The sequence below is a fragment of the Notechis scutatus genome, chromosome 1 (genome assembly GCF_049901735.1).
Source record: "Notechis scutatus isolate UNSWTSFEM ecotype Mainland chromosome 1, rNotScu1.2, whole genome shotgun sequence".
NCBI classification, from domain to species: Eukaryota; Metazoa; Chordata; class Lepidosauria; order Squamata; family Elapidae; genus Notechis; species Notechis scutatus.
Genome location: NC_142009.1, coordinates 193,684,808 through 193,709,841, shown reverse-complemented (window position 1 = coordinate 193,709,841; position 25,034 = coordinate 193,684,808). Strand labels below are relative to the sequence as shown.

Here is a 25,034-nt window from a genome sequence, read left to right as displayed (position 1 = left end):
AGTCTTATTTTTCCCACTACAATCTATAGTTCCTATCCTTGGCAGTTCTGGAGGCCCTCCTAATACTTCCCAAATTTCCAGAGGTAATGAGGCCAAAATAGGGAGAAGGGAAATCATCAGAGATCACTTCTCATCTCATTCCATTTTAGAAATGTTTTATCAAAAACTTCCACAGATAACAGAAACTTTTACATCTGTAGGAAGACAAAACTGGAACCAAGCTACTAAATGAAAATGTCTTTTGGTTCATCATCCCTGTAAAACTTTCTATCAATTATGGGAACTCAGAAATGCTTTAAGTATTTTTATTAACAGATACAATTTTTAGTAAAGGAAAAATTATTGTTTTTAAAATACAACATACACAGTTATGAGCCAGAAACATTATCTGTGGTAGATAGAATATGAAATGCTACTTACATCCCGTGAATCAACAGCTGCATACATAATATCCATCCATCCTTTAAAAGTAGCCTAAACAGAATCAGAATGAGTGAAAATTCAGTGAAAGAGATGCAACAGATTTAAAATCCTACTTTAAAAAGTCCTGTTGAAATCAGTGGAATGTAACTTAATCATGAGGAAATATTAGGAATGCGCATGATTCAAAATGTAAGTGTTTCTTCTGTTTTATTCAGGGCATAGGTGTGGGGAACTAGGATAAAGCCAAGATACTGGCAGCTATAAGGAGAAGAAAAACACTGCAAAGTTGCTGAATGGGCAAGGTTGGCAGAATACCAACATTGCATGGGAACACTGGCAGAAGTAGCTGCTTGTGGGCACTTCTGTAGAATATATGTATATTCTGTGGAATATACGTTGGGACATTGAAGAGAAAATAACAAGATGCTAGGAAGATCAGGAACTGACAAGCTGATGGGATATAATACACTGGGCACATTGGAGGCAGTTGACAGGACAGAGTGAAGGAAACTGCTAGGAAGATGACAGAAGAGCCAATGAATATGTAGCATAGGGAACTGCTATAGGAAGAAGGGCAGAAACGGGTGAAGCCTTTGTCCTCTTCATCAATCCCAGATTTCATTTTGAAGCCTGGAACAACCAAAACATTCAGGTTTTGTGGAACCACAATTCATCTGGAATGATTCAACAGATTCATCGGGATGGTTTGTTCCAGAAATAAAACATTTCTTCTACTTCTGTGTACACCTCACAGTGTGTAAGATTGTTGAATGCAACAATCCAAATTGGACTTGAATGGCAGCAAAGAGTTAGGGATGTCTGGATTTCTATGCTGCTATCTAGTGGTCATATGAAATTTTGCAGTCCACCTGGAATTCTGAAGTCTAAATCCAATAAACAAAGTATTAAACGCAGTGACTCTATTTTTGCTGCATAAATGCAGGAAATATTGATGTAAACATTTAACAGAGGAGTGTCTATGGAGATTCTCAGTCATTCAGGTCATGGTTGTCCCAAAAGTGCTTTTTCAAGTGGCAATAGACTTTCTGGTTTTTTCTTTGAAGACATTTCCCTTCTCATCCAACAAGCTTCTTCAGCTCTGACTGGATGGTGGGGAATGGAAGGAGTTTTGCATGCTGATATGTTACAGAAGAAGATGTGAGCTGGTACAATAATACTGGACTGGATGGAACTAACGCAAAGGGAAATTAAAAGATGCCCTCAAAGGTGCATTTACTTCCTGAGCTTAGCTAACAATAAGAATTGGTGCACCTGTACTAGTGTACTTACTACACTCTACTGATGTGTTTATTATATTTTACTGATATATTTGTGATGTAGTGATGGAATTAGTGGATCTGGACAAGGGAAATTAAGTCTCTCTCAGCCACAGAGGTCCCAGTGGATAACCTTGAGTCAACTATTTTATCTTTGCCCAACCTATCTAAAAAGGTATTGTAGTTGTGAGAATAAAATTAATAACACTCTTCACTCCCACAGGAAGAGCTATCAATATATGTTAGTAGTAATATTCTGATAACAGAATATGTTTTCAAGATAAGAAGCGTGGATGGATCACCAAATAATACCAATGAATCTTTATGCTGTGTACCTGATCTCAATCTTTTCTTAATAATAAATTAATCTTGTGCAAGCAAGAACAATGATTGGATATTTGCAACCCTATTGTATGAACTCCATTTTTCCTTAAGACTTTGCCTGTAGAAAGAGTATATTGTCGCTACATAGCAGCCCAGGATCACCTTATCAATGGAGTTTCCTAATAATGGTAGAAAAGACATATGGATCCCACCATCATGATCCACTGGAATTTTCTCATTGTTGTATTTCCTGTGGGAGTCACTAAAGATACTTATAATATTGACACAGAACTGTATCATTTCAAACAATGGCTTACCATATATCACTCTATTCTTTTTGATTCATCCGCTTCTAACCTGGCCTTTAACTTCTACAAGCAAATCTCCCCAGGAAGGGATTTTCACTAGATTGATCACACCTATAATGCTTCTACTTTCTTATAATAAACCTGGAATGGCATCTAGAGAGCAATATCATCAAACAGCATGATCATGCTTAAATCAGGAAATTGTTTTACTTATAGAAATTCCAGCATCAACATGGAACAATGGTGTGAGCATGGAACAATAAAGTAGTAATGCAACAGCTTCAGTACTACTTTCATTTATTTATTTTTATTAAATTTACTATATATAATCACCCATCTCATCAAAGGCAACTTTTTTGATCCTGAAGCTTGATTCAAGCAAGTAAGTATCAAGGAACTTATGTGGAGCTTTAGAGTAAAAGTAATGAACTTAGATGATTTCCCTAGTTATTTTTATAGGCAGTTGGGTAGAAAGAAAAATACTTACAACTTGAAGAAGAGCAAGATAACCAGCCCCAACGTTATCAAAGTTAACTTTCACGTTTTTCCATCTGGCTTGCTGATTGTTGTGTATTAGCTCATCGCATTCAGTTTTATTGTTGACATCACTGATGTTGAACATTTCACCCGTTGTAGTATTAACACAATGGTAGAACTTGCCAGCAAAGAGATTCACCCCCATAATACTAAAGATCAGCCAAAATATGAGACAGACCAGAAGCACATTCATTATGGAGGGAATTGCTCCAATAAGGGCATTAACAACCACCTAGGGTAAATATTGAAGAGGGGGGGGAAAGGGAGGGGGAGGAGAAGAAGGCCTAGATTATTATTTTTTTTGCAACTGAAGCTGCTTATATTAAGAGATTGTATGGAAAATAATACACATGTCAAAGTAGGAAAGCTAAAGCTTACCCTTCCACTCAAAAGACAAAACAGAAACTAAATGCTACAGAAAGTAAAAACCAAAACCAAAACCTGGTAAGATGGAATCATAACATTTGAGTGCACTGGGGAGAAAAAAAAAGAAAGAAAAGGGTTACATACCAAGAACATCACTAGTAAAAAGTATGTATATATGTGTGATAATGGAACAAGAACATAAATATGCAAAATATATGAAGCCACAGACTTCAAGAAATCAATAAAGAGGCAAGAAAAGACAACAATCAATGTAGCTCAAACTAACAATTTAGAGAGAGATGAATGGCCATTTGTTTAAATGCAGCCAATCTAGGGGTCTTCATAGACTCATAGCTTCAAAAGCAGACAGCAATTGTGACCAGGAAGGTCCTTGCAGAGGTCCATGTGGTGCACAGTTGCATCCTTTTCTGGATCAGAGGGCCCTCGAACCAGTCACTTGTGTCACCTTAAATCTTGACTAGTACAATATACTCTGGTCTCTTAAAAACCACTTGGAAGCTTCAACTGTTCCACTTTGCTTCTGGATGTGATTGACCTACAAAGGCATACACGGCAGAGGGCCTGGTTATTTGAGTGACCACCTGTCTATTATGAGTCTGCCTAGTTGATCTCAGCTGACTTGGTTTGTATGCTCTGGGTTCCTTTAATCAAATAGTATTATCTATGAAGACCAGGGTGTACCTTCTCTGTTGTAATATCTGCTCTCTGGAATCAGGTTCCCTGAGATCTGGCTAGCTTCTACCCAATGGAGTTCCAGAGGGACTTAAAGATTTGGCTGATCTACTAGTCCTTAGACCGGAGTAGAATCCCTCAATGGATATTTTTTTAAAATTTCAATATTTCTTAACTTGAATAATCAAAACTTCAAAATTTTAATTTTCTGTGTATACAACATAAATATCTTGAGAGTTTTAAAAAAAATACATGTTTGTGATTCAAAATACATGTATTGTAGCTATAGATACTGATGTTCACATACATATCCCTAACACCTGAAGAATGTCCTAATACTTGAAACACAACATGTTAATCATGGAAGCACTAAAATGGCTTAAACAATTTATGGGGGATATCTCAAAAAAGGTGGTAGAAAGTTTTTTTTTAATATTTTGGAAGTGCTTATGACCATGGCATGAAATAGTAGTGGGAAAAAAGCTCAACATTTCTGCTCTGATACATCACTGCTTATATTGCAGAAGCAGATTTATTTCATGAAAATATTAATTCCAGGTTCATTTCTTAACATCTCACCCTCATTCCTTCAAATCGTGACAGAGCTCTTAAAGGTCTCAATGCTCTTAGTGTTCGGAGTGATTTAATGGCCCCTAGTTCAGAATAGCCTAGTGCATTGGCTATTAAACTGACCAATGAAACCTGGAACAAAAGAAAAAAAAGAAGAAGAAAGGAAGTTCAGATATTCATAGAACATACTTTGAGTAAGATTCTACAGGCCCCAAATGGACTTTTACGTTGCCTGGAAAGGATGGGCCAAGGACACAAAACTGAAACGAAATTCCCATAGACTATGTTCCATCAAGCCTGACTCTTAAGTGTTTCTTATTGCGGTACATGTGTGACGTGCCTGATAGCTCCCCCTTTCATACACTTAGATGCTTGCCTTCAGAACAGATCTGACTTAAAGCGTACTTAAAGTATACCTCCAAGCCAAGTTCCTAGCATCAGCTCTAACCACAAGAGATTTGAGAGTGATCATTTTGGTTCACATGAACTTTTCTTCAGTACTGCCAAATAAAAATAACATGCTTTTTTTGCATGCAAAGATGTGTTTTACTCTTGAACCTTCCCTTCTCCTACTAAATAAGATAATTCCATGTATAGTTCTAATTGGTACAGACAATCAGAAGTAGATTAGTATCATTTCCTGATACTTCTATTACAGTTGCTGAGATACTGATTCCTTTATCTGCAGTAAGGTTATACGAATCGGCGCAACCACTGTTGACTATTCTATTCAGGTCACATTCAGCAACAATTTTTGTTTCCTGGAAAACTGCTTTAGGAATCTGAGGATGAGTCTGAAGAACTTCTGTGAGAAAAAAATAAAGTAACTGAGATACTTATTACTTTACATATGCACCTGTTTTTTCTTCTTGCTTACTAAAAAGAAATCACAAAAATAAACATTTGGAACAGGTTCCTAGCATAAGATCAGGAAGGGTTTAAACTTTTGTTCTTTCCTTTTAGTCTTGATCAGGATCACTTTTCTCCTACATCTGCAAGGTACACTGCCATTTTTTTATTAACTGAAATTGGCTCAAATAAAGAGTGTCCAAAGCCATTCCAATGAACTAGTTCTTACCACCAAATAACGTCTACATGTTATTGCAATCACACATATCTCCTTTTCATTTCTATTCCACGCTTCTAAAGGAGAGGTGGAAAGCCTAACCCAACCTTCTTTAACTTGTCGTCCCCCCCCACCCCACCCCACCATCTTACAATGGTGTAATTGATGTGGAGAATAACCTTGAGGAAAAATAAGAGCTGTAGCCTAGACATTGTTTAGATAAGAGAAATCTAAGCCCAAACCAGAAATGTATTTTGAGAAAGCTTGGCCCTTCCAAATTCTCTGGAGCATAAAGGTAAGGAAAAGGAAAGGTCCTACAAAATTCTGTTTTTGTAACCTTACAATAAAAGTAGTATTCATCATTTTGGTTTCCTGCTCTGCACTACCTTGAAAGGTTGACACACCTAGTTATACCTACTTGAACAAAATAGCACTAATACATGTACTATTGGTACATTCTTTTGCCTTACAAATTTTTTTTTTGCACCCTCATATACTTCAAGGCTAGGATTCTATTATTGCCCTCAGTCAGAAATACAATTTTTGGAAAAGTTAAACTATTTTTCTTTGTTTTTAATTCTTAATGATTTTTTCTAGTAAGGAGGAAAGATGAAATAGTCGCACAGTGTTTTTTTGACCAAAATATCTAGCACAAGAACGCCTTGCTATGGAATGTAGAAATGTTTACAAAGAGATATTTGGAGGTCCTGGCATTATCTCCTTCACCCATCCAATTTCATGCATGAAATAAATTTCTCTAATTCCTATATCAACAGGAGTTAGGAATGAAAACTAAAATAGAATAAAAAAGTTGTACAGAACCTTGGAAGTCTTCTAGTGACTCTCCAGGGGTAGGGAAACTTGGCTCTTCTATCACTTATGGACTTCAACTCCCAGAATTCCTGAGTGAGCCATAAAAGGTTCCCCATCCCTGACCTACTGGTTTTTCAGTTGTGGGGGAAATCAGTTTTTGACTGGAATGGGACTGTTTAATATACAAATGTAGGACCTATGTATATAGGTCCTTGTTGTCCTACATTTGTATATTAAAGAGATCTTTTAAAATTCAAGATTTAGACTCTTTGAAGTCATGACTGTTTTTTAAATCAAGCACATACTTTGGGCAGGTTGACAAAGAATAACTGGGACACTAACAGAACTCTCAGGATGACAATGGCTTATAGCATTATGGCTTAATTCAACAGATCCAATTAATTATTTCTTCAGTCAACCTTACAAGCTAATAGGGATTCCGCAAACTGAGACACCTGCTATTTTTTATTCTGAAAGCATTCATGTTATTCCTTACTCTTTTTTTGTAAGTTCTATTTGATGTTCCTCTGTTTTAAATTTTTCTCTGGCTGTCACTCGTTGGAAGAAGTTTGGGTCTCTCTGTGTCTTTCAAAGAGTTCATATAATTAGCATTGCCTGTCAAGTAATTCAGCTTAGTATCAACATCCCATCTTGACAGCATGTGTAAACAAGACATCAGAGAATATTATCTCAAACAACACATCACTCTCATGGTGGTAAGGCAGAATCAAGCACATCTATTATTTCTCACACATTAGCCTTATGGCATTCTGAAAGCACAAGAAGACCTAGCTACATTCTAGAACAAGGTGTAGCTAGGTTTACCATTATTGATTTATGCAGAATGGGTTTACTAGATGCTCAACACTTCCACTTTTTATTGCACTCTCCAGCAGGAAATAAAAATAGGAGTTTTCTCAAGGCAATGCACTAAATATAACAGTAAATGGTTTAGCTTCATGCTACATATTTTTAACCTGGTATTTAATGGTTTATGGTGTGTTATGGGTTTTGATTATAAGAAAAAAGGGATAATAGAAAATAGTGAGCTTTTTGGGTGGGAACCATAGAGTAACAGATAATTCTGTTAATTATATTTATATTTGCTGCAAAGGAATTCAGATTCCTTTCCTTTCCTTTTTCCTTTCCTTTCCTTTCCTTTCCTTTCCTTTCCTTTCCCCTTTTCTCTTTATTCATTTGTGTTGGTTTTTATGTGTTTCATACAACTTTTATTAAAAACAATTTTTGGGCTTCCTTTTATGGATATAATTTTGGCCTAGCCTTTAAAATCTTTAAAAATTGTTGTAGTGATTTTATGTACAGGTAGTTCTTGATGGATGACCAAAATTGAGCCCAACATTTCTGCTGTTAACTGCAACATTGGTTAAGTGAGTTTGCCCCATTTTATGACCTTCCTTGCCATAGTTAAGTGAATCCCTGCAGCTGTTAAATTAGTCAAACTGTTGTTAAGAGAGTCTGGTTTTTCCATTGACTTTGCTTGTCAGAAAGCCGCAAAAGGGGATCACGTGACCCCGGGACATAGAAACCATGAGAAATATGAGCCAGTTGCCAAGCGCCTGAATTTTGATAACATGACCCGAGGATACTACAATGGTTGTAAGCGTGAAAACTGGTCATAAGTCACTTTTTTCAATGACCTCATAACATTGAACTAAATGAACTGTTGTTATGTTGAGGACTACATAGTAAAATTTATATAATTATTTTTATTTTTTGCAACTATGTGTTTTTGCAAGATTTTATTGGGTCTTGAGAGGGCTGAAAGAAGGAATTGGCATGTCACAAGTTGCGCAGATCTGTCATATGAAATGATATGATAAGCGACAAAGAATAGAAGGCTGTCTAATCCTTCACATTTAAAGTCCTTCAGCAGTCAATATCAAAAAGAAAAACACAGAATGGGATGCAGTACAAAAGCCGAGGGATGTCATTGTTCTCTAATAGAGTGTCTGGATTCACATACTGAACTTTCAGCCATGGTTTCTTAAATAAGCTGTAGTGGTCTTATTCACATTTAATACCGAGCCAGAAACGTGACTATAATCAAAACAAAAATTAAATAATCACATTACAGCACAGTGTTCATGTGGATCCATATAGATATTTACTGTCCAGATCTCTCTTCCCCAGCATGGTTCCTTCCACCTGCTGAACCGAAGTCGAATATCAATTAGAGGAGCATCATGTTGAAGAGGAAGAATGCTATAAAAATTTTAAATGCACCAAATATAGATGCGCACATGTGAATTAAAATAGAAATTTATGACCAACTTGTTGCTCCAAAAATTTGCTTTATGGTAATCAGAATGCTAATAGTATTTCCAGAATGACCTTTTATTAATGGAACACCAGTGTTCTATTTCAGTTCTTTTTAGCTTATCAGGGTGTTCTTAGCAGAAAGATGCTAGGTAATATATCTACAAAGCTAACTATGATTTTTCAATACTTACATCAACAATTAAAAAATCCAGCCAACACCAGGCATTTGTGAAATAAATCTGGAAGCCATAGGCCACCCACTTCAAAAGCATTTCTAGAATAAAAATGTACGTGAAGACTTTGTCTGCATATTCCAGCATTGTCTTGATAGTCTTACGCTGTTCAACATATATGTCTTCAAAGGCCTTGAAAGAGAATGTATTGATTTCATCATTCACCAATCATATTTTAAAATGGAGGAAAAAGACAAAAAAATCATTTTTCAATATCACATAAGAAAAAAAAGCAAGCTGCAAAATGTTTATTTTTCTAATCTTCTCTTTCACTGTCTTTTTTAACATAAAAATCACAATTGTCTTTCCATGGCTTTATTACTTAACTAAAGCTCTCGGAACTGAAAATACAGCCTATGCAATCTCACTAAAAATCTTGTCAGGTTCTTTCTAAAAATATTAATACCATTAACATTTTGAGAAGAATATTTAATTTTCTTTCTTTTTTCTCACCAGAGCACCACTGCTGAGGAGAATCATAAATACAATGAATGTTTCAAACCAGTTATGTTCAACAATGCTGTAGCAGGTTTTTCTAAAATTCCACCAGATTTTTCCTTTGCCATCTTCTATACTCACTTGACAACATGGGAACTTTTGGATGCAGCCTGTTATAACAATAGTAAAAATGTTACTGACAGATACTTAAAAAAAAAACCCTATCTTTTCTCCAAACAGTATAACTTTTATACGTGGCATTTAATCTTGTAATATCCCTCCGAAATTAGTATAACCTTAATAGGTATATTAACATTTCCTGAAGTATTAAGTAAATGATGGGATTCATTATTCCTCAGAGAGAAGAAAAAACCAGACTTAGCACAGTTCTGTTTTGCTAAGGAAAATAATTGAGACCTGGGCTTTTGTCCTATGGATAAAATGCATCCAGCAGGATGTATACATTTTCCGATCCTGGACTTACTCCTGTGGTTATATGTTAGCCAGGATTTAAAGAAACCATATCCTCTCAGAAGACTGGAAGACCTTTTCATTCCAGACTTTTAACCCGGTTATTAAGTGAACCTGGCTTCCCCATCGACTTTGCTTGTCAGAAGGTCGCAAAAGGTAACCACAGGACCCAGGTACACTGCCACCGTCATAAATACGAATCACTTGCCAAACATCCGAATTTTGCTCACATGACCATGGGGATGCTGCAACAATCTTAAAGTGTGAAAAAATGGTCGTAAGTCATTTTTTTCAGCGCCGTTGTAACTTTGAATGTTCACTAAATGAATTGTAAGTCAAGGACTATCTGTAGTATATGGTACTCACACACTCCTGTCCAATGACACAGGACACAATGAGAAAAGCATTTGGGGAAGGGAAGATGCTCAAATATTCCACCCTGGGCCTCTGAGGTTCTGGAACCGAAGAGGAAACCTTCCCATAGCTGCTGCTTCTGATTCCCCAGTGGTTTATTTTTGTTAGAGGGCAAACTGTGTGTGCTATGCATCCCTTAATGGCCTCAAATATGATGATGATTGGCAATACTGAAATAAAATTATTCTGTCCATCCAGTCAGTTTCTTACCATGGAAGATGGACAGGGCATCATTTTTTCTTTCCTTCAGTTAGCAAAAGTTATCTTAGACAGGCTTTGGCTTCTGGATTTCAATTTTTCACAAAGTGATTCCAAAAATGTTTTTGGAAGCAGATGATGGCCTTCCAGGGAGAGGTTGCATTTGAAAAAAATACACCCAGACATATTTTTTTTTTAAAAAAAACTGCATATGCCCAAATTTTATATGTATATATATTGGCCTTAAGTTGGCCTATCCTTTTTGAGAAAAACCAAGCAATTTATCTGTAAGTTATCTGTAAGTTATTGACAAAGAACCAATGCCACATAATGGTGTGAATGAAATCTGACTGCTATTGCTTAGAAGCCATCCCAGCTTTTGTAGGCATCTCATTCACAAAATGGCAGTTCCTGGGAAGCCAGGCTCAGAAATACCCTGTTACCTTCCGTGAAACAGGCTTCAGGCTCAAGAGCCTCTTCCGGTTCAATCTCTGCCTGCTCCCCCTCTCCTGGCAGGGCAACATCCACAGTACTGCCTTCAGATGAGCTGGTGGCATTTATCTTCTGGAAAGAAAAACCCCACAGAAAAGTTTGCATTCTTTTCCTCCCCCTGTTAGTTTATCAAGACCATACTGATGGAGGTCTCTACTCAATTTTACACTGATCGTCCAAAGCAGTAAAAAATTTAACATGAATATAATGTTAAATCTGCTTCTGCATTTATGTTTACTCACCAGAAACTGTGCTGACAAACATCTCTACCTGGCAATTCATATTTCATAAATGATATCACCATATTGTAAAAAAAAAAATGCAATATCAATTATTTCCCTCCTAATGAAAGCAGACATTTCATAGCTACCTTCACGACTGCTGAATACTTCAGGAAAAAAATGACAGAATGATAGAAAATGGCCTGTTGTCCAATTGTTCTTTGCTAATTTCATGGGGGGGAAAACCAGCAAATTAAGTTCCTGATAACATTAATATATTATTGCCCCATATTATCAAATTATAGGCTGCTGAGCTACAGTCTGAAAATCTAGCATAAATATAATCCTTAAACCTTGTTGCCAAGATAGAAGAATTCAGCTGGATGGGATGGGGAATCTAACAACAGCATGTCTTCGTGCATTATTTTTAGCACATGGACTTTGTGCAATTGCAGGTGTAAAGTGCCCTGTGGAACACAGCACTTTTTGAAATATCTAGGCCACAATCTTTTTCAACGTATGGAAATGCTGAATTACCTGCAGTTTTGGAAAGGACTGGAGCAATAATAAGAGAAATTCTGAAGATTACAGATTGGAAGAACAAGACAAATTCTGAGCAGGAAGGCAGCAATTAAAAATTGAAATCTACAATGTAATGCCTGGATCTGTATATTATTTAAGAACCAGGAATAATATAACTCAATTCACTCATGGTTTATTTGGAAGTTAATAGTTGTTGCTTCAATCCTCCTTTTTACTGAATAAAGACTAGTTCTTATTTATATATCCCTATGACTTAATCATTTTTTCTCACCCTTCCTCCCACTTTGGCAAATTGGAAAACCTGTGGACTTGAGTTCTCACACACTGTTTGGGAACAATTATTACTTTGTTCTTATACTCACCCCAGTACTGGGAGACCAAGGTGTGCAAAGAAAATGAGGCTATATGTTTGTTTCCAAACTAAAGTCACATAGCTTTCTTGGGCTTGGGAAATTTTAGTGAAAAGATTAATACAGACATGTTACATGAAGGAAGTAAAACTCTTGCGAGCTAAGGACTATATTGGGTCTTTGGGTGATAGGCCATGGAAATACATTCCAAAGAGTAATGAATGGGGTCAGGATAAAAATTAAGTTTGATTCAATATATTACTTATATTTTCTAGACATGTATTTAAGAATTGTTTTTGTTGCATTAAATTGTCATTTGGTCACAACTTTCAGATTGCATTTGTGGACCAGAGAAAAGCCTTGGAAACTCAGCTTAACCAGACCTTTAATGCAATGTTGCACCATTATATTCTAGTAAATCTATTTTCCTTTGACTTTGGTAAGATGCTGCCATGCATGCTCACAGACTTTCCAGCTAAAGTGTTTTATAGAATCCTTGGTGCTCTTTGAGCTTGTTTTTTTGCTTGGAGATGTTTCATTATCCAACTAGGTACCATCATCAAGGTGAATGAGTTTGAAATTTGCTTTCCATTTATATACAGTAGCTTGCCCTGCCAGTTTTGGAAAGTTTGTAGTTTGCTCCCTGGGAGTTCCTTGATTAGGGATTGTTTTCTGCTTTATTGTTTGCCTGGTATTAATCCATGTTTATCTTGATGTTGGCTGCTAAAGAGGATGTGGTCTTTGTTTATTTAGCTTTGTTATTGTCTCTTTTGAATGATGTGTAAATATGCTTTATTTCTATGTGTCTACTGAAGGCTAAAATCAACACCCAGATAAGCAAGAATCTTTTTGATATTTATATTTTATGTTTTGTAGAAACGGATATATTTTACTGCCATAATTTCTGGGAAACTTCGGGATTATCAAGTTTTTATGCTACAGGAGCATTTGATCTACCAGCATCTACAACTATGTGGAACAGGTACTCAACATCTTTTTTTCATCCTCTTTCCCCAACTGCATTGTATTCGACATTTTAATAGCAAATACAGTATTGCAGTATTTTCTAAACAATAAAATATATCCTGTTCATTTCTTATTACCCTGTATTTCTTTAGTGACTTTAAAAGTTAAGTCCTTTCTATCAGTACATTTTTCAGCTGATACTTTGAAGACTTTTTCAAAACACCATAAAGAAAATACCGGTAGTATGTATGTCCTAGATATGCCTCCAATAATAAATTCACAATATTATACGATGATGCCATTAAAATTTGTATGTCAGACAAAATAAAAAACACCTTAAATCAGTTTTCCAGTTGTACCAGAAGAGAAGTACATTAAATCATTTAAATAAGTTGCAGTGAGATTCATGCTTTTGCACTTTACTCTCTTCACCTTCTACTTCTGCAATTTGGATATCTGTTTTGGTTTTTAAACAAAGCACCATTTCCACTGACTTCCATATTGGTTAAAAATTGCTTTTTTTGTGGTTAATGAAGATAAGTCAAGATCGAAGTATGCTTTGTAATTATACCAGATTCTGAAACCCGAGACAAAATAAATCATTTTCCCCTAAATTAATGTGGGTGGAATGTAATCAGGAGTCACAGGAGAGAGCAGTTCTTTCCGAGAGGACAAAAAGAGCAGAGAACTTGGAATGTCCAATAGGCAGGAAGAGAACAAGGTTGAATTCTTCCTATCAGTAGTAATTCAGAGACTAGATCTATAGTTACTGCAGATAATTGCGTTAGTCTGGCAAGATTCTGTTTGTGGGCAAACAACGATAAAGGAACAACTCAGATGTAACTCCATGTGTTATTTTTTTGGTTCTTTGGGTCTAAGAACTAGGATGGCACAAGGAACTGATCTTGGCTCAAAGGGTGGGCTTTTGCTTCTAACTAGCTTTTAAATTTTAGGAAATCAAGGAAGATAGCTGAAGGGGGTCTTGAGTTGCAGCAACCTATTTATGACATGGGGAGCAATAATTCATAATACATGTGAACTGGACTTTTTCATTTTCATGTTCTCCAGTGGGATATAACATCAGCAATATCAGACCTGTCATAATATACCTCATTATTCTCACCTACAGTGCTATTCCTTGTATGTTTTAGAAGTTAAGATCCTGAAAATAGAACAATATAAAGCAAAAAGGAAAACAATTATAACAATTATTCTAACTCACAGGAAATACCTGAATCCAAAAGCCCACTTACATAGAGTAATTGGTATTCAGGAAGGAAGGAAGGAATGAAGGAATGAATGAAGGAAGGAAGGAAGGAAGGAAGGAAGGAAGGAAGGATTGGTTGGTTGGTTCAGAATGGGGTTGTCTCTTATTATAAGATACTCAAATCCTTCTGCAAAAATATTAAAAGTTTAAGAAAAGTTATCTAACTATTTTCTATGAGAGACAACTCTGCATGTATAAGGAGGAAACATCTTAATTATCTGCAGGAGTATACTGGAAGGCATTTGTTTAATAGGCAGCATTCCCAAGACCTGGATCAGCAAAACAACATGCTGGATTAGAGCAGAAGCCTGTGCAATATTAGTGAAACTGTGCCAGAGAGAAATCCAACTTCACTTTAAAAAAAAAAAAAAGATGCTTTACAAACATTACATAATGTGGGTGCAGTCTAAATTGGCATAGATAGCAATGGGACATCCATTTTAAAGATCTCTTTTGGATTTTAGAGACACTCTCTTTGCCCATATCTGTTTGCCCATGTAAGGCCAATTCACACAAGCTTTGCCCCACAGCATGTTAAAAGAGCCCATTTCTATTACTAAAGCATTCACTTCGGACCCAATCTTGCTCTCATTTCATTTTTGCTTTATGTTACTTCAATGGGAGCAGGAGCAGGTTATTTTACAAATGTCAAAGCTTTACAAACCACTTAATGAGTCAAATGGCATTCAAATAAACAAAGGGATTCAGCCATTATAAATTATTAGGAATAAGTCATCTTGTACTGTTTGAGTATTCTAAATTGCTTCATGACTTGACAAACCTTCAGGAAACAGTTACCCTTGTTCTTTGCATTTCAGCCGCATCTCTGGCTATACTTAAGGTTTTGAATTGATTTCTGAGCAAGACAAAAAGTTTCTCATTTTTTATTAAATATTGTTTCTTGTCTCCGAAGCAAGTCAAGTACTTAATTAGTAGCCTGAATATAACATGTATATAACTATATACTCCAAGTCTACAAAAAAAGCAACCCTAGCCACCGAATCTGTTGAAAACTAAGACTAGCACTTTCAGAGAAAACAAGAGTTAATAATTTATTTGAGTTTGTCTGTTCTGTTCAAATCTAGACATTACAAAAGCAATTTTCTTGCTCTGTTCTAAAGCATCTCTTAGAACTCACTATATAGCCATTATCTGTTTTGTCTCTCTTAATGGTACACAGAGGGAAACTTTCAAAAGAAGGACCAGTTGTAAACTGGGGAATATAGCCAGAGAATGAAAAAGCACCATAGACAATCTTGTAGCAGATGAAATTAGTTTGGCTCAAAATGTGAAGAGCAGAGTGTATTCAATAGTCTCAGACTAGTAGAAGCTTTTCATATTCGGGGGTAGTTTGATAAGTATGAGTTGGTTATTACTGAATCACGTAAGTATGTTTTAAAGCTTCTACATCAGATTTAATTAAATTCTGAATAATTTAAATTCTCCTTTTAGACCAGTAACCTATTTGTCAATAGTTGTTTGTACTTATGCAGTAGCTCATAACTACCACTTTCTTAAAATAACTCTTATTTCTTTAATGTTAAAAACATGATATTCAGAAAAACAAGTAGGATAGAAACTTCGGTTTCCCTAGCAATGGCCACTGCAAAACTGAACTGAACAATTTACCGTAACCTTTTCAGCAATAAAAAAAATATCTTAGGCGAAACAGAAAATGTCATTCAGGCGCTACCTGTGTTGCTTCTATACCAGAAGAAAAGAAATATAATAGGAATTTTTAAATTATAAAATACATTGTGTATGTATTTAAATTACTGCTTGCTACTTATTGCACTCTACCAATACTGAAATGCATATCAATGCTAGGGTTAATTCATGAATTCATTCTTTGTAGATTATATCATTGTTCTAAGCAACAGTTTTATAAAACAGTGAAACATTTTAAATATATTTTCTGTGTAGAATGTGCACCAGTTGATATCACACATGAAAATCCAAAATACTCAGACAAATACTGCAAAATAAATAAATAAATAGAAGTAGGAAGGCTTGCTGCATGAAAATAGCTTGAAATTAAAAAAGCAAGTAAGCAAACAGAGTACAATGAAAATAATAATTTGAAATTGTTTCTCCAAAGTCCACCTGTGTTAATTATATAAATAATTACACAACACATTTATAAGGGCTGAATCAAAAAGGGGTTGTTTTCATTGCTTTAAAAACTATGCATGCTCTGTTATTTTTCCCCTTGACCTTTGAAGGAGTTAACATTCCCATCAATTTAATCTACTTTGCAACACCTCTAAGTCATGCAGTAGCTGTTCAAAAGAGTTGATAATAAAACGTAATCTAGAGAAATCGTTAGCGGGATCGAAATGTATGTTGCCAATCTTGCCTGACCATGCTGTGATGGGTGAGTCATAAGACTCAGCAGAGAGTAGCTGTACGTCTGAACTATCTTGCGATGAATAGGGAAGGAAACACAGCTCAATAGCATGCAGGCCAGTCAATATCTAGAAATTGATTATGTACAGCTTGCTTAGATAACCTGTTAGGAGGTGTGATAGGTTGAATCTACCTGGTTAAAAAGCAACAGAGCTGCATTCTTGATTGCTCCAGCTTGATTTTACCCCTGTGAGAAGTAAGAAGGGCAGGCAATGAAGTTCATGTCATAGTACCTCACAACTTTTGATCTGGTTTTGAAGCATTTTCAGAAAAGTTAAACAAAAAAAGGAGGAGAACCTAAAGGTGTAAGCATTAAGCTAAGAAAAAGAGAGGTTGAATGCTCGTGGCCCTAATGACATTTTATATCAGCTTTCTCCAAACTGATGGCTTACAGACATTTTGAATTACAAGTTCTACCAACTCCAAAAGACTTGCTGGAGTTGGCTATAGTCCAACTGTTCTATAGACAACTAAGTTGGCAAAGGCATCAATATTATTGGAATAAAATAAAGCATGATGAACCAGTGATACTTCATCACTGGGGTTATATCACTTAACTGCTTTTATTTGTTTGTTTGTCTGCCAATATGAGATGCTCTCAATTCATTAGTAATCCTTAAGCAATGAGGATAGTTTCCTCAACTGTATGCTCCTCCCTCCTCCACTCTAAAGTAGAACAGTGGTCTTCGGCTTGACTTCATCCACTCTGAAGAAAAAGAACTTGGCTCACCACCAGAACCAGGAGCTGCTGGGGACCATTGTGGCCATAGTCAACAAACCAGACTGTCTTCTCCTGATTGAATCTGGAGGACCTAAGAGTTTCCTTTGCTCCCTCTACTGTATGTTCTATAGTTCTAGTATAGTATCAACAATGGTGGTGCCGGGAAACAGGTGTGTAACAGGGAAATTACTGAAATTACTAAATAATTCTTCAAAGTAGAATCTAAACAGCAAGTGATTATTCAGAACAAACTGAACTATATCTCTAGAACTGAATTATTCCAGTACCACAAAAATCACACACAGCTTCAGATATGTCTTTTTTTTCTTTCCTTCACATCTCTCTTAATAGGGGATATTCTAATGGGCTAGCACTGAAATTAATTTAAAAATTAAGTTCATTCCCTCACTTTGGTTTCTATAAGGAAGCTTCCCCTAGTCTTTGTTTTACTACTCTTCATAATTAGCAGAACCATAAATTAGTAGATACACCAAAGAAAAAGTGCATCATCGTGCCTCCCGTCCCTGTCCAACTGTCCCCATTTAATTGTACCTATTTTCGGTATTCTTACTCATGTTTACACTTATACCTATTATTTTGTAAGCGATTGACAAATCAAATCAAATCAATAAATAAACAAACAAACAAACAAATAAATAAATAAATAAATAAATAAATAAATAAAACAAGAGTTTATTTTCTTTGAGGAAGAAGTATAGGATCTTTTAGAAGGGAAACATGTGAAATCCCTTAAAACTCTGTCATTGCCAGTTTGGAACTTTAACAGAAATGTAAGAAATGTCTGTTTTCCAAGATGAAAATATTTCTTTAACTATAAGCCAGAGGTTTCCATATCTGGTAACTTTAAGACTTGTGGACTTCAACTCCCAGAATTCTCCAGTCAGCAAAGGCGGGTTGGAGAATTTTGGGAGTTGAAGTCCACAAGTCTTAAAGTTGCCAAGTTTGGGGACCCTGATATAAGTAAATAAAAAGAGGATTCAACACTTTTGTCTTTCCCAGCAAATCCATAAATTATTTCTTTCATCCAGTTCAATGAAAAAGCTGGCCTTGCACCGTGTTAAGTTATTTACTGTCTGTGCTAAAATAAGGTTACAATTCTAGTATGTTTACCTAGAAGTAAGGTTGCACAAATATTGCATTATAGGTAGTCCTCAATTTATGAACACAATTGAGCCCAAAATTTATGTTGTTAAGTGAGTTTTGCCCCATTGTATGACCTTTCTTGCCCTGGTTGTTAAGTGAATCGCTGCAGTTGATAGGTTAGTAACCCGGTTGTTAAGTGAGTCTAGGTAGCGAGTCTGGTTTCCCTGTTGACTTTGCTTGTCAGAAGGTTGCAAAAGGGGATCGATCACGTGACTTTGGGACACAGCAATGGTCATAAGTATGAACTAGTTGCCAAATGTCCGAATTTGGGTCACATGACTATGGGGATATTGGAAAGGTCATAACTGTGAAAAACAATCATAAGTTACTTTTTTCAGTGCTTTGTAACTTTGAGTGGTTACTAAATGAACTGTTGTAAATCAAGGACTACCTGTACTTACTTTTGAGTAAACATGCTTGGAATTTGGCTTATTAGCCCTCACTTTCAAAGAAATAGATTGTTAGCACCCAAATGTTTATGCATCATTGTTGGTTTATTTCTATTGTGTACTCTTTACTTCTTGTGGGTTCCTCATACTCATGCTACTGACTGCATTGTTCTGCAGAGATGTTCACTCAATTCTGCCCTGCTCTTGTGGCTTCTACTTTACCCTCTAAAATAGTTTGTATGATTTAGGAAAAATCGTGATAATTCTTTCTGAAGTTAGAAAAATGAACAAAATTGCCACCTTTCCTCCCCACCCACCCCCCGGAAAAAATCCCAGAAATATTCAAATACAGGTCTGACCCAAACATATATACTGTTCTTTCTGCGTTGCATTGGCTGGGAAGTGAAACTTGAAAGTGGTGAGGTGTTTAGATCTGAAGCATTCCTTCCAAACAATTTTTGAAACATGCATAGGCCTGGTAGATCCTATGGAACCTTTTTCAGTAAACAATGAAACTAAGTCAACAGTTTCCTCAAATCCCAAATAACTAACATTTATGTGCTTGAATTTTTCTCAACCATTTTTGCAGGAGGGTAAAATATTCAACACACACACAAAAAAATGGACAGTAAATTGAACAAATGCTAAAGAATCTGAATTCTTGATTTCTTGAAACTAAAACTTTCTTTAACTAAAACTAAAAATACTAAGAATGAATGTGCTTTTATTCTCCCCCTCTCCCCAATGCATATATTCTTTTCTAGCATGGCTGAGGGTTCTCCAGAATAACATCCTAGGAAGGAATATTTCCTTACTATAATGTAATTCCTACATAAGGAGACAAGCAGAAGTGTATTGGAAAGCCTAGAAAGATTTGGTGTTATAGAAATGGCTAGCTAAATATTAATATCAAAAAGTTGAGGTTGGAGTGTATTTATCTTGTACTGTGCTGGGAAGAGTTGGAAGTCAATGCCCTCTTTTCTTTCTTTGTCTCTCTCCTCTTGAATTCCACACCTGTTCCCTTTCCTTCCCTTAATTTCCTATTTTCTTTCCTTTTTTTGTATTTTATACAATTAAAAATAAAAAATGGAGAAAAGGGAAGGAAAACCTAGGATGAAGGAGAATACAGTCTTTAAAATGGTTATACAAATCCTGGATCATCAAAGAAAGGAAAGATCAGCTCAGCCTTCATTGCTAAACACCTAAAAAAAAAAAACCATAGCAGCCAAATTGTATGCACAGTAGAGAGATGGTCTATTAATGAACACAAAGATAAAATGAAGACTAGTTCAAAAAGAACCTAGTTAATCTCTTAGGTCATAGCCATAGGTTAGCTTTACTGCCAGGGGTAGGATTCAAATTTTTAACAACCAGTTCTGTGGGCATGGCTAAGTTGGTGGGCATGGCTTGGTGGTCATGTTATTGGCTGGGTGTGGCCAACTCAATATCACTCACATCGAGGCACACATCTCCTCACCTGGCCTCTTATGACTGTGCGGATGCTACAACAGGCGTAAGTGTGAAAATGGTCATAAGTCACTTTTTTCAGCGCCATTGTAACTTTGAATGGTCACTCCACACAAGCAAAGGACCACCAAAGGAGGGGAAAAAACTCCAGAGAAGTTCCTGAGACAGGAAGTCTCGTCCTGCCAAGAATGTAATAAGGGTTAACGGAGAGGCACTTTCTGTAAGCAACACCAGAATGTTTCCTTCCTGCCTTTCTTACAGGATTAGGCTAGTAATTTCTTCTAACAACCGGTTCTCCAAACTGCTTAGAATGTTAACAACTGGTTCTAGCGAATAGGTGCGAACTGGTAGAATCCCACCCCTGTTTACTGCTAAGTAAAATAAGGGAGACCTTGTGTTTCTATTGTAAAAAATGCAATAGGCTATTTGGGGGGTGGAAATCAGCTAAGAAAATTCCAAACATGTGGTCAACAATATCTCTCCCAATAGTTCTCCTTCCATAACTGTGCTCAATCAGACTAGCCAGCAATCTATCATGGCTGTTTTGACATACGTTACAGTTGTGGATTAATGGGCCTAGATACACTCTACTGACTCTGTAATCTCTTCCTATTCATCTAATTGTTTGTTTTTGTGCCTTTAAATAAGTTTTGACTCCTTAAGACTGCCTAGATAAGTCCATGTGGCTTTCATGCCAACTTTTTCAGAAATGGTTTGTCATTGCTCTCTACCTAGGTCTGAAAGAAAGCAACTGGCTCAGAGTCACAAAAATGGCTTGTATTCAAGATGAGACTAAAATGCACCGTCTCCAAGTTCCTGGCTTATAACCACTACACCAATCTGGTTCCATATTACACAGAACAAAACAAACACCAGCATTATAAATGAAATACTAGTTTATAACAACAAATGAATTCATTGTTATTTTTTAAAAAATAATTATTTTTATTTAAAAAGACAACTATGTTAATCTTTTAAACTATATCATATAATTCAATGTAACACAATTAAAATATTTTGTGTCACTATTTTTCTGCTTAATATTATATATTATAAATATAAGAAGTCCTACCTCTTTGCTTCCTTCCAGGTCAGATTCACTGCTAAATTCCTCTGTGTTTATATTTTCAAAATCTGACTCTCCAACTGCAATTGGTACAGTTACAGTAAGGCCGGGATTGTTTATAAATGACATGTAATCATTTTCATCAATAATATATTTTTCCACACTGCTGCCTGTTTCTAAACCGCTGGTCGTTCCATTTCCATCTTTCAGATAATTAACATCCTTAGTTATTTCAACCATGGTATGGTTGGAAATGTAGACATCTTTCGTGTGGTTTAGCTCTTCAAAGACTTTGATATCATCTATAGCTTTCTGCTTTCTAACTGTGCTTTTTTGGACAATTTCTCCCAATTTTTTCTTAATGTAATCTATTCCCTTCTGAATCCTTGCCACAGCAATCTGGAGATTGTTGGTCTCATTATCATCATCAGTAGCAGCAAGATTGTCTGAACTGAAGGAGCTCAGAAGCAAGGCTAGAAACAGGTTTAATACCTAAAAGACAAAGAAGGAAAGCACCAGATGCAGATAAGTTTTATTATATAAAAGTAAGATTTATAGCAAGAAAAAATGGCAACCATAGAAGAGGAACCTTGCTTATGAAAGGGGTTCAAATATTCTTTCCTGGTCTTCTATACTGTATTCATCAGCAAGCATGAACAGTGGTCTGAGATTATGAGAGGTGTTAGTCCATCAACACATTATATCAGGAAAAACAGAAGTGAGGTACAGAATACCATGAGCTACTTCAGTTCCAGATCTCCATTATCTATTCTGATTAAATGTATTCATCAACACCATCACAAAGGGCCAGCATCCCCTTCATGGTTAGCAGAAATCAGAGAGGGAATGAACTGTGTCATTTATCTTAACTCTCAGCAACACTCCAAAACCTCATAAAATAAATAAATGAAAGGTGCACACCAATTTTGGGTGTGTTAAAAATAGAACATCCAAAGCAAAGGTTCTGCTTTCCTTGCTTTGTGCTATAATCTTTTTAATAAAAACTTATTAAATTCATATGCTGTCCAATTCCCAGTGACTCTGGGTGGTTTATATGTAGAACAGGATTTTGTTGTGTTAGTTTTAACCTGGAAAACATTAAAATACGATACCTCTTAATGCTGAGGACCTCACAACCTCAATCCACAGTACACTAGACTGGGCATTAGAATCAACACACTCCAAATATTTATTGATGTTCCTATTCTGCATTGATTGTCTATTCTTTTATTAATTCTATTAACACAGTACTATAAGATATCCAGTTGGCCCTTATGGAACAAAGTTTGATCTAATCAAATAAAGCAGTTTCGTTCTTATCTATGTTTTCTTTTCCCAATTTCTCTATATAGGTAAAATGTTATGTAGGGCAGTCATTTAAAAAAAAAAAAAAAGTGTTAAAGCATCCAGAAAAAGGAAGTGCTGTCGCACAGTCAAGAGCTCCCTTTTGATCTTTTAGCTGTTTCTGGCTCTTAATGAGACAAGTTGTTTTCATACTGTGTGATGGTTTGCTTCTTTTGCTACCGGAATGCTTTTCAGGAGAGATCATTCAAACAAAGCCCCTGGGATCAGTCAACCAGCATATTTAAAAGCTAAATCAAGCAAATGTGAAAAAAGTGTTAGCTACAGGTAGTCCTCAACTTACAACAGTTCATTTAGTGACCATTCGAAGTTACAACAGCACTGAACAAAGTGATTTACGACCATTTTTCACGACTGTTCCAGCATCTCCATGGTCACATGATCAAAATTCAGATGCTTGGCAACTGACTCGTATTTATGTCGGTTTTAGTATCCTGATATTATGTGATCACCTTTTGCAAACATCTGACAAACCAAGTCAATGGGGAAGTCCAATTCGCTTAACAACTGTGTTACTTCATTAACAAATGCAGTGATTCCCTTAATAACTGTGGCAAGAAAGGTCGTAAAATGGGGCAAAACTCACTTAATAAATATCTCACTTACCAACAGAAATTTTGGGCTCAATTGTGGTCGTAAGTCGAGGAGTACCTGTACATATAAGAAGGCCTCACAAAGTTAAATATGTACGTAATTAAAGTCAACTGATTAAATGGAGGATGAAAGTATGTCTATGTTCCTGCTTTATGTTCATCCTTAATTTTAAAATAGTTAACAAATTAATAGACTCTTTACCTAGGCTACTGCTTAGCAAGCTTTCAGATGTAATGAATATTGCACTATATTATAGGTAATATTAGAAGTAATCCCAACAAATATTGTAATGTATGAATATATTGCATCCTATCAAAGAAGATTTCAGAAATTTGTGTTGGTGCATGCCCTTCCTTACCGAATCTTTTAACTCTCGTTGGAGTGGTGGGGGGGATGTATGTGTCTGTGTGTGTCTGTGTATGTCCTGACACAATTTAAAGTTTAGCATCACAAAACATTTCTTCCAAACTGCTGCCTACATGTTTTGGTCTGATGCAGGACAATGGTGGGTTTAGTAAAGCCAGTCTGCATTGGGTCAGTACTTCCTTTAATTTTGGAAGAACAACCTGAAGAGAGCACTTGAAGTGTGAGCACCCAGTTCTGATTCTCTTTCTTCCCCGTTTTTGCATACCGCAAAGAAAAGTCCACTTTCTCCCCAGGGGCTAATTTATGCTTTCAATAATCCATTATGCTCAATGCATTCACATTGAGAGGTTTTGTGTAAAGCCTCAGAACAAATTAAACCAATCTTTAATCTAGTGATTTTTCTATTGATAACACACAGTTACTGTATTGGACATAAAAAAACAGAGCACTCACCACTAAATTTCCAATCACCATGACCAACATGAAAACAATAAGGCACATGGTTTGGCCTGCAACCTCCATACAGTCCCACATGGTTTCTATCCATTCTCCACAAAGAACTCGGAACACGATCAAGAAAGAGTGGAAAAAATCATTCATATGCCAGCGAGGGAGTTCGCAGTCTTCTGCGATCTTGCACACACATTCCTTGTAGCTTTTACCAAAGAGCTGCATACCAACCACAGCAAAAATGAAGACAATGATGGCCAGGACCAAAGTCAGATTTCCCAAAGCACCAACAGAGTTGCCAATAATTTTGATCAGCATATTTAACGTTGGCCAGGATTTTGCTAATTTGAAAACACGAAGCTGAAAAGCAGCGGTAAAGAAATACAATTATTAATATGCAAAACTATGTGGGGGTATCTTTTATACCAGCGGCCCCCAACCTTTGGGCACCAGGGACCAGTTCCGTGGAAAGAGGTTTTTCTGCGGACCAGAGGGGGCATGGTTTTGCATGTTGCCTGCATCCCACGGATGGAGCTTCACTTGTTTGCGCAGCCCAGTTGCTGGCATGCCACGGACCAGTGCTAGTCCATGGACCAGGAGTTGGGGACCCCTGTTTTACAGCACAATTTAGAAAAAGAAATAGAGAAAGAAAGAACTATGCTGCTTTGTAATGTCCTTGCTCCCAAAGTGAGTGGACCATTTAAGCCCAATATTTTCAAAGTGTCACTCAAGATCCGAAACAGTATTTATTTTATTAAACAGTGTTTTTATTAAAACACACAATAAAGAAAACACAGAT

The 25,034-nt window shown here is 36.2% G+C and overlaps 1 protein-coding gene across 2 annotated transcripts in view; it reads right to left on the bottom strand.

The window, feature by feature from the left end:
* LOC113416548 (sodium channel protein type 2 subunit alpha-like) overlaps window positions 1–25,034 on the bottom strand; it is an 83,288-nt gene that overhangs the window by 10,883 nt on the left and 47,371 nt on the right. For both annotated transcript variants that reach the window (XM_026674510.2, XM_087949808.1), the window contains 8 exons: window positions 24,239–24,595; window positions 21,470–21,955; window positions 10,855–10,975; window positions 9,344–9,498; window positions 8,849–9,022; window positions 4,508–4,630; window positions 2,820–3,101; window positions 421–474 (listed from right to left, as the gene is read on the bottom strand). In XM_026674510.2, the coding sequence (XP_026530295.2) occupies window positions 421–474; window positions 2,820–3,101; window positions 4,508–4,630; window positions 8,849–9,022; window positions 9,344–9,498; window positions 10,855–10,975; window positions 21,470–21,955; window positions 24,239–24,595 (1,752 nt within the window). The remainder of the gene's footprint in view (window positions 1–420; window positions 475–2,819; window positions 3,102–4,507; window positions 4,631–8,848; window positions 9,023–9,343; window positions 9,499–10,854; window positions 10,976–21,469; window positions 21,956–24,238; window positions 24,596–25,034) is intronic.